Genomic DNA, 10,547 nt, shown 5'->3' on the forward strand with positions numbered 1-10,547 from the left:
TCTTGTGGTTTGTCTCCCTCTCGGATTTTTTCTTGTTTTATCTTCTCCCCTATTATTCTTATAAAAACATTTTATTATATTAATTATTTTAGCTTTGTTGAAGTCTTGAAATCTGGTAATGTGTTTCCTCCAACTGTGTGGGTTTTCTTCAAGATTGTCTTGGTTATTCCAGGGTGTTTTCATTTTCATTTAAATTTTAAAATGGGCTTGTCAATTTCCAAGGAAAATGACCAGGTTCCAGGGCTCAGGCTTGGAGTAAAGTGGGTAGAATCAGCATTTGCTCTCCCACAGCCCACAGTGGCAACCTGGTTTGGTGTAGGGTATCTGTTGACTGTGGTTAGGGGAGGAGGTCACAAAGGAACACAAATCACAATGACCTCCTGTTTTTCAACAAAAACAATTGATGCAGTAGGATGATGCAGATATATCTTTAAACTTTCACAAGTTTTGGTACCTAGAATGCTATATACTATCAAATTATAACTCAAGTAAAAGAGCCAAATAATGACATGTTTCAGATAGGCATACTCTAGAAAATTTCACCTCTTTGGACCTTACAAAGAAAGTCTCTCACCATTACATTAGTCATCTGATTTATTAAGAGGTTTATATTCCATTTGTTATTTTAAACAAATCAGAGATTATAAATGTGTTAATTGGAAATTCTCTCCCTCTCTCTCACCTACTGCACTGACTTTGCCCACATATATATTTATATAATCTTTAAGAACAATGAATTCAGTTTTATACTTGTTACATATCTTCATTTTTCCACCTAATGGCTTTCAGGGGATAAACATCCATTTGATTCTTCCAACTTGCTGCATATTCTTACATGCTCTGTAGTTAATAATCATTTCTCCATTCTTTGTTGATAGGATTTTGTCAATTTTTATGTGTCATAAATTTGGAATCACTGAAAAAATATATCTCAATATCCATATACACTTATGATAGTATTTCCATAGGTTAGAATCCTAAGAGTAGGAGTTTCCAGAACAAAGTATTAAATCACATATTTTTAAACACACAGCTTTAGAGATAGATGGAGGAAAGTTATCCCCATTGTGGAATGGATAACTTTCATGTAATCATCCTTGGTTCTTGTTCATTCTGGCCATTACCATTTTTATATTGTATGGTAAAAAGAAATAAGAGAAAATAAAAAAGAAATAAAACCACAATGAAACAATCAAGAATAGAAAGATAAGAGTAAGGAAAAAACTTAATTTTTAAGCAAGAAAAAATTTTATGAAAGAGAAAAATAAGGAATTATAAAAATCCTCAAAATGAGAAAAGTAGCTAAAATGTAATTCTTCTCCCCCCATTTTTTTTTCCTTAAAATGTTTGCAAAGATATTAAACAGCTATAAATTAGGTGGCTGTTTTTAGCAATATACTGAAATGTGAAATGTTTTGGGGGTTAAGTCTTATAAAAGGAGAGCAATTTGTTCAGGATATATATATTGGAAAATGATTAGTTTAAAGCAGCATTTGGAGGATGAGAACATGATGAATCTTTGTGGGGAAATGGAGAAATAGTGAAGAAAATTATCATGATTTCAGCAGAGGCAGGGACCATAGGTCAGCTGTCATCAATGGATGTGAGCACAAGTTAACTTGCAACAGTTCAGTTTTCATGAAGATCTAGTAGAGACCAGATTTGCGTGGAGCAGATTACATGTGTAGGTTTGTCAAGAGGGTACTGCCTGGGACTTCCTCCTGCCCATCAGCTTCCTCAGGCCCTGTTTCAGGTCTTTGTTTCTCAGACTGTAGATAAAAGGGTTTAGCATGGATGACAGAACTGTGTAGACAAGTGTTGCTATGTGGTCCCTGGTAGTGTAGGTGGACAGGGGCTGTAAATAGACATAGAAGATGCTTCCATAAAAGAGAGCTACCACGGTGAGGTGAGAGCCACAGGTGGAGAAGGCTTTGCGTTTCCCAGCAGCTGAGGGGATCTTGAGAATTGTGATGAGGATTCGTAGATAAGAGAAAATAATGCACAGAAAGGGGGTCACCAAAACAACAGAACCTTCTGACAGTATCACAATTTCATTGGCAAAAGTGGGGGAGCATGACAACTTCATCAGTGGACTGAGGTCACAGAGGAAGTGATGGATGACATTGGAGTCACAGAAGATGAGGCGATTCAGTAGCAGTGTGTGTAGGAGTGAGTGGAGGTGAGGAAGTGAGAAGGAAAAGGCCACCAACAGGACACAGCGATGGTGGTTCATGGTGGTGACATAGTGGAAAGGGTCACAGATGGCCACATAGCGGTCAAAGGCCATGACCGCCAGAAGGCAGCTGTCAGTGTTGCCCAGAGCATAAATGAAATACATCTGTGTCAGACACCCAGCATAGGAGATGGTCTTCTCTGACAGGAAGTTCACTAGCATCCTGGGGACAACGGTTGTTGTAAAGCAAATGTCAGTGAAGGACAGGAAACTCAAGAAGAAATACATGGGGGTCTGGAGCTGGGGGTCAGAGTGGATGGCCAGGATGATGAGTAGGTTCCCGATTATGGTGACCAGGTACATGGTGAGGAAGAGGATAAAGAGGGATGTCTGGTCTTCAGGCCGGGAGGAGAGTCCCAGGAGAATGAACTCAGAGACACTGCTGGTTTGGTTGACTCTTGCCATTGGCTTGGGTCTAGTTCTATACATGATGTTTTGTTATTTACCTTACTCCAAGTCAACAACCCAGCAAGTCTTTGTTTTCTCTGGTCACAATTAGCTGCTATGCAGGGGCCCTTGTCAATCTCCCTTGATGTGGTCCTCTGTTCCCAAATTCATGGCATCACAAAGTCGTATAGTGAGGCTGGAGGGACAGAAGAAGAATTTTCCTTTAGAAACCATTAGAGATGGACCTCACTGATTCCAGTTCAGTAGTTCCTATTCTGTGAAAGTACTGCTCCCTTGCTGGAGAGTTAGCAATTAAAAACAGGCAGTTCCACTGTGTAGCTCATGTTCTAGGTGGGGAGACAGATCATCAACAAAGAGAATTAACTAGTACATAAAGGATGGAGATGGTTGAGGGATGCATTTGCCAAAATAAGCAACAGGGAAAATTTAAGGGGAATGTGAACCCATTTCAACAAAGTGGGCCTTTTTTCCTCTGAGGAGTCTGTGCAATCTTCCTTTTCCTGTAAATTATTTTTCCTTTCTTTAGTATTTTGTCCTAAATCACATTTGTACAGGATGGGCATCCATTATTGAGTATTCAGCTTATGCTTTATAATTCACCAGTCATATGTGTATGCAAAAATACTTATGAGAACACAGTAATTTTTTATATATTAAGTGTTGATATACATATGCTTTTTTCCAGTCTTATGCAGTTACCCTGTGATTGACATCAGAGTGGCCTCATTTTCTTGCTACTAAAAAAACTCTGTGATGAGAGATCTTATATAAGCAAAATGTTTTTTTTATTTTATTTTTTATAAACATATAATATATTTTTATCCCCAGGGGTACAGGTCTGTGAATTGCCAGGTTTACACACTTCACAGCACTCGCCATAGCACATACCCTACCCAATGTCCATAATCCCACCCCCCCAACCCCCCTCCCCGCATCAACCCTCAGTTTGTTTTGTGAGATTAAGAGTCACTTATGGTTTGTCTCCCTCCCAATCCCATCTTGTTACATTTACTCTTCTCCTACCCCCTTAACCCCCCATGTTGCATCTCCTCTCCCTCATATCAGGGAGATCATATGATAGTTGTCTTTCTCCGGTTGACTTATTTTGCTAAGCATGATACCCTCTAGTTCCATCCACGTCGTCCCAAATGGCAAGATTTCATTTCTTTTGATGGCTGCATAGTATTCCATTGTGTATATATACCACATCTTCTTTATCCATTCGTCTGTTGATGGACATCTAGGTTCTTTCCATAGTTTGGCTATTGTAGACATTGCTGCTATAAACATTCGGGTGCACGTGCCCCTTCGGATCACTACATTTGTATCTTTAGGGTAAATACCCAGCAGTGCAATTGCTGGGTCATAGGGTAGCAGCAACCTCTTCGACCTCAGCCGCAGCAACATCTTCCTAGGAACATCACCAAAGGCAAAGGAAGCAAGGGCAAAAATGAACTATTGGGATTTTATCAAGATCAAAAGCTTTTGGACAGCAAAGGAAACAGTTAACAAAACCAAAAGACAACTGACAGAATGGGAGAAGATATTTGCAAATCACATATCAGATAAAGGGCTAGTGTCCAAAGTCTATAAAGAACTTAGCAAACTCAATACCCAAAGAACAAATAATCCAATCAAGAAATGGGCAGAGGACATGAACAGACATTTCTGCAAAGAAGACATCCAGGTGGCCAACAGACACATGAAAAAGTGCTCCACATCACTCGGCATCAGGGAAATACAAATCAAAACCACAATGAGATATCACCTCACACCAGTCAGAATGGTTAAAATTAACAAGTTAGGAAATGACAGATGCTGGCGAGGATGCGGAGAAAGGGGAACCCTCCTACACTGTTGGTGGGAATGCAAGCTGATGCAACCACTCTGGAAAACAGCATGGAGGTTCCTCAAAATGTTGAAAATAAGCAAAATGTTTTAAATCAACTTTTTAGAGTCAGCATATCCATCTATAGCTCATTAATGCACATATTACATAGAGATTTTCAAATGGTTTGAGATATTGGTTATTTATATATTCCTACTTGCCATAAAAATCTCTATAATGAACATACTTAAATCCTCAATGTGTTTGAAATAATTTTAAAAGCACCATATTCTTTCACACCTTTTCAATGATCTTTTTACATTGGAACTTTCATGGGTTAAATACTGTTATTCTAACTAATATGTTAATTCATTTAACATTGAAATATTAATAATTAATTTAACAATTAAAATGCAGTAATTACATTAATAATTAAATGATATCATGTGCATAACTGATTATGGTTAATAACAGTTTATTGCATATTTGGAGGTTGCTAAGAAAGCAAATTGCAAAAGAATGTTTACATTTTATTTTATTTTATTTTTCTTTTGAGAGAGAGCGCATTCAAGAGTGAGAAGGAGAGCAGGGAAGGGGCAGAAGCAGAGGGAGAGAGAGAATCTAAAGCAAGCTCTATGCCCAGTGTGGAGCCTGAAGAGGGCTCAATCCCATGACCCTGAGATCATGGTCAGAGACAAAATCAAGAGTCAGATGCTTAAACAGCTGAGCTGCCCAGGTGCCCTGACTCAAGAGAAACTCTTGATCATCATAAGTCTCAGTGTCACCTTCCCTTATCTGCTATGGCTGGTTGTCCCCAAAATCAATTAACTCACATGCTTAAAATATCCTTCTCACTGCCAAGTTGTCGGACTAATCTCATGGTTTTTGCAAGAACTTACAGAAGAAATGTTAGTTAATTCACTGCATGATTTGAGTGAACCAGTAGTTAAAGTTAATAACAATAACCAGTATCATTGAGAATTTTCTACATGTCAAGTTTGTGCTAAAGACCTCACAAATGCCACGATGAGGGACAATGAGGCATGTGTTCTTAACAGGAGCCTGAGGCTTAGAGGTGCAGTGGTTTGCTCAGGGTCACCAAAGAAGTGAATAGCAATCAGGATTTGAACTCCAAGCTGAATCACTCTGAGGCACATGCTCTTAACCCTTAGGCTACACCTCCTCATGTTTGTGTGTCTACATTTTGGGTCACAATCATACATGTGTTTGCCTCACAGTGGTCATTTCCAACATGACCACCCCTTCTATCCCTTAATTGACAAGCTTTCCTCTCCCATATTCAGAATCTATACTTGCAGTGGCTAGGGAGGTGCCTATCTTTCTGTGTCACACAGATGGAGGACTTGAAGTTTTGAACATCCATGACTAATTGGCCCAAACCAGGTGGAAAAAAATTGGCCATGCATGGCTGGGATATGTCCATGTGGAGCTGTGGTCAGTGCTGGGCAGTGTTCTGGATGGGGTTCAATTTGTCCTCTGTCACTTGTTCATAAGCTGATTCCTGATGTTTTATGAATAGCAAGTGAGATACCATGTCTGCAAAACAATTTGTCAAACACAGATCAGTATTAAACAAGGAGCCATTTGTGAAAGGGTTGCCTGTGGAAACCAGAAATTAGTGGAAATTTGGGTTAATTAATGAGGTTGGGTGATCACCTATTCTGATGACTAGGAAAAAGGAAGGTTTTTGAATCTAAGAATCAGGAAGAAGAATTCTCAAAGCATAAGGTGAGTGGGTGAGGCTGGGAATACAATGGGTTTGTTTGTTTGTTTGGTTGGTTGTTTTTCTTTCCCTTTCCCTCTTTCTTTCTCCCTTCCTTTCTCTCTTTCATCTTCCTTCCTTCCTTCCCTCTCTCCCTCCCTCCTTTTCTCTCTTTCTCTCTCTTCTTTTCTTTCTTTCTTCTCTCTTTCCTTCCTCCCTCCCTCCCTTTCTTTTCTTTTCTCTTTTCTTTTCTTTTCTCTCCTTTCTTTTTCTTTCTTTCTTTCTTTCCTTCCTTCCTTCTTTCTTTCTTTTGTTCCCTTCCTTCCTTCATTCCCTCCTCCCTCCTTTTCTTCCTTCCTTCCTTTCTTTCTTTCCTTCCTTCCTTTCTTCCCTTCCCTTTCCTTTTCTCTCTCTCTTTCTTCCCTTCCTTCTTTCCTACTTTCTTTTTTTCTATCTTCCTCCTTCATTCTCTCCCTCTCTCTCTTCTTCCTTCTTCCATCCCTCTTTCTCACTCCCTTTTTTCCTTCCTCCCTTTCTTCCTCCCTCTCTCCCTCACTCCCTTTCTTTCTTTTCTTTTTTATTTATTTGTTTCTTTCTCTCCCTCTCTCTCTTCCTTCCTCCCTCCCTCCCTCTTACTCTCTCTCTCCCTTTCTTTCCTTCCTCCCTTTTTTCCTTCCTCACTCCCTCTCTCTCTTTCTTTTTGTCTTTTTTTGTTTGTTTCTTTCTCTCCTTCTCTCTCTTCCTTCCTTCCTCCCTCCCTCTTACTCTCTCTCTCCCTTTCTTTCCTTCCTCCCTCCATCTTTCTTTCTTTCCTTCTTTCTTCCTCCATCTCTCCCTCCCTCCCTCCCTCCTTCCTCTTTCTTTCTTTCTTTCTTTCTTTCTTTCTTTCTTTCTTTCTTTCTTTTTTTCTTTCTTTTTTTTTCTTTCTTTCTTTCCTTTCCTTCCTTCCTTCCTTCCTTCCTTCCTTCCTTCCTTCCTTCCTGATGGTGTTTTCCTTCCACCAAAGGCCACAGTGTAAACTGCCTAAGAGGTCAAAATGGATGACTGAAAACTAAAAGCCAGATGGAGGTTTTAGTTGGACCCTATGACTACTTAATCCATGAAATATTTGAAGCTATCAGGGAGGAAAGTGTAGGTGCCAGAGGTTGGAGGAGCCAAGCAGGTGGTTAGTTTACTGAAGCTCACCTCCACATCCAGATGCTGTTCTTTCCTTCCCACCAGAAGCTGGTTGGCACCACACCTGCTACTCAGCTGCCAGTCTGCTTCTCAGCCAAGCACAGCCCCCTCATGTGTCTCCCATGACATTCTGGGCTGAAGAATAAGGAGAAGAATAGGAAAGGCAGGGGAACAGATATGTTACTTGGAAAGGATAGCACGTTTCCCTTCACTGGCCTCCAACACCTCATGTCTGGTCCCCAGCATGCTGCTGCTTTCCCAGCTTCCCATCTCAGAAAGCAGAGAAGTCCTGACTCAAGGGACAAGGACCTTCTTGATTGTGAAAGCCTAGGCAGCATCTCCTGAGTCTGAGCTCTGCTCTGTTGGCCTCGGGGGTCCTTGTTAGGCTGAAGAAGTTGTGGTTTGATGATCTCTCCAGGGAGCTGGTCCTGTAATCATTCTAAGCAGAGTAAGTAGACTGGGAATCACACCTAGCAGGGCTGACTCCAAGGGATAGAGGAGCCCCAAGGCTTCCTGTTTCAGTGTTGGGACTCATTCCAGAGCTTCTTAACCTCAGTGCAACCACCTTTAGGTGTAAGGTTAGCTTGTGTATTTGAGACCTTTCTAGGTTTTTTTTTGGGGGGGGGGGTGAAAGCTTATATTGCTATGTAGTTCCCTCTTAGGACTCTTAGGTTTTGAATAGTTATGTTCCCATTTTCATTTGTTTCCATGAGTTTTTTTTTTAAATTCTTTAATTCTGTATTTCCTGGTAGACCCATCCTACTAAAGAATGGATGCTCATTAACCTCCAAGTGTTCGAGTTCTGTCCAAATTTCCTCTTGTGATTGAGATCAAGTTTCAAAGCACTGGGATCTGAAAATATGCAAGGAATAATCCCAATCTTTTGGTACCATTTGAGACCTGATTTGTGACCCAGTGTGTGATCTATTCTGGAGAATGTTCCATGTGCACTCAAGAAGAATGTTTATTTTTATGTTTAGGAGGAAGGCTCTGTATATATCTCTGAAGGCCATCTGGTTCAGTGTGTTCTTCAAAGCCCTTGTTTCCTTTTTGGTCTTCTGCTTAGATGATCTGTCCATTGTTGAGTAAGGTATTAAATTCCCCTACTATTATTGTATTATTATCAATATGTTTCTTTAATTTTCTTATTAATTGGTTTATATAATTGGCTGCTCCCAAGGAAGGAGCATAAATATTTACAATTGTTAGATATTATTATTATTATTTTCAGTTAGACCAAGCTAACCTTACACTTAAAGGACCTGGAGAAAGAACAGCAAATAAAGTGTAAACCAAGCAGAAGAAGAGAAATAATAAAGATTAGAGCAGAAATTCAATGAAATAGGACCCAGAAAAACAGAATAGATCAATGAAACTAGAAGCTGATTCCTTGAAAGAATTAATAAGATTGATAAATCTCTGGCCAGAATTATCCAAAGGAAAATGGAAAGGACCCAAATCAATAAAATCATGAATGAAAAGTGAAAGATCATGACTAACACCAAGGACATAGAAACAATTTTTAGAAATTACTACCAGCAACTATATGCCAACAAATTAAGCAACCTGGAAGGAATGGATTCATTCCTGGGAACTTATAAACTACCAAGACTGAAACAGGAAGAAATCAACAATCTGAATAGACCAGTAACAAAATTGAAGCAGTAATAAAAAACCTCCCCTAAAATAAGAGTCTAGAGCCAGATGGCTTCCCAGGGGAATCCTACCAAACATTTAAACAAGAAATCAGGGGCTCCTAGATGGCTCAGTGGGTTAAGATGAATTTAGTGCCATTGTATTTCCTGTAAAGTCACTGTTTTTGTATATGGTGTCTGTTTCTTTCTGGTCTATGTTACTTTGGGGATCTGTCTTTGCTTACAGGATCCTCTTTAATATTTTTGCAAGGCTGGTTTAGTGATGACAAATTCTTTTAGTTCCTGTTCATCCTGGAAACTCTTTATCTCTCTTTCCATTCTAAATGAGAGCCTTTCTGGATAAAGTCTTCTTGGTCTGGATAAAGTCTGCATGTTTTTCTCATTTAGTACCTTGAGTATATCATGCTGGCCCTTTCTGGACTGCCTGTTCTCTGTGGATAGGTCTTCTGCCAGTCTAATGTTTCTACTCTTGTATGTTAAGGATCTCTTGTCTCAAGCTGTTCTCAGGATTTTCTGTTTATGTCTGAAATTTGCAAGCTTCATTATTGTATGTTGGGTCATTGATCTATTTTTATTGATTTTGAGGGGTGTTCTTTGTACCCCCAGACTTGAATACCTATTTCCTGCCCCATATTAGGAAAGTTTCCAGAATGATTTGCTCAAATATACATTCTGTCCCTCTCTTCTTCTTCCCCTGAGAACCCAATTATTTTAATATTGTTTTGTTTATGGTATCACTGATTTCTCAAAGCCTCCCTTCATGATCCATTAGTTGTTTTTTTCTCTTTTCCTCAGTTTCCTTACCTTCCATCATTTTGTGTACTATATCACTGACTTTCTCTGCCTCATTCACCCTAGTAGTTAGAGTGTCTATTTTAGAGGGCATCCCAGTTAAAACATTCTTAATTTCAGCCTGATTAGATTTTAGTTCTTTTATTTCTGCACTAAGTGTCTTTTAGGCTTTTTTTCAAGCCCAGCTAGTATCTTTACAATCTTATTCTGAATTCTAATTCTGACACCTACTTATATCCATATCAATTAATTCTATGGCAGAGATTACCTTCAGTTCTTTCTTTTGTTGTGAAATTCTCCTTCAAGTCATTCTGCCCAGAGAAAAATAGATGAATGAGAGAACAAAATAAAAAATATCAACCATGACTCTAGCAAAATATACACTAGACAAATAAAAAGAGATTAGAAACCAAAAAAGAAAAAAAATTGAAAAAAGAGAGAATATAATCTCACAGGTGTACAGAACAGGATCACACACTTTGTCCTGCATGTATTTGTTAGAAGACACTAGATCCCAAAATTTAATGAAAGAAAAACATAGATAGATAGATAGATAGATAAAACTGAATACATGAAAGAAATCAGAAAATGAAGAATATGGCTATAAAATGTAAATATAAAAATGAAAAGTAAAAAAAGATTTAATAAAGAGTTGACAAGAGAAGTAGTTGAAAAGTGAAAAAAGAAAAAATGAAAAAGAAAATTTTAAACGGAAAGATAAGAATTGTGAGA

The 10,547-nt window shown here is 38.8% G+C and overlaps 1 protein-coding gene across 2 annotated transcripts; it reads right to left on the reverse strand.

Annotated features, from left to right (window-relative positions):
- Positions 1–1,448: 1,448 nt before the first annotated feature.
- LOC125084034 (olfactory receptor 1L8-like) lies at positions 1,449–5,853 on the reverse strand. 2 transcript variants are annotated; one of them, XM_047701121.1, is made up of 2 exons: positions 5,834–5,853; positions 1,449–2,615 (listed from the first exon to the last, which is right to left on the reverse strand). In XM_047701121.1, exons 1-2 carry the CDS (start codon positions 5,851–5,853, stop codon positions 1,694–1,696), a joined length of 942 nt encoding a protein of 313 aa, XP_047557077.1. In that variant the 3' UTR covers positions 1,449–1,693. The 2 variants fall into 2 exon arrangements, with proteins under 2 accessions (XP_047557077.1, XP_047557076.1); XM_047701120.1 differs by lacking the exon at positions 5,834–5,853 and having other exon boundaries at positions 1,449–2,746.
- Positions 5,854–10,547: the final 4,694 nt, after the last annotated feature.

Source organism: Lutra lutra, chromosome 13 (genome assembly GCF_902655055.1).
Source record: "Lutra lutra chromosome 13, mLutLut1.2, whole genome shotgun sequence".
In the NCBI taxonomy this organism is placed as follows: domain Eukaryota; kingdom Metazoa; phylum Chordata; class Mammalia; order Carnivora; family Mustelidae; genus Lutra; species Lutra lutra.

What these genes read in the sequence shown, in the direction of transcription:
- LOC125084034 (XM_047701120.1), bottom strand. Translation starts at nt 2,662, where the DNA reads ATGTATAGAACTAGACCCAAGCCAATGGCAAGAGTCAACCAAACCAGC.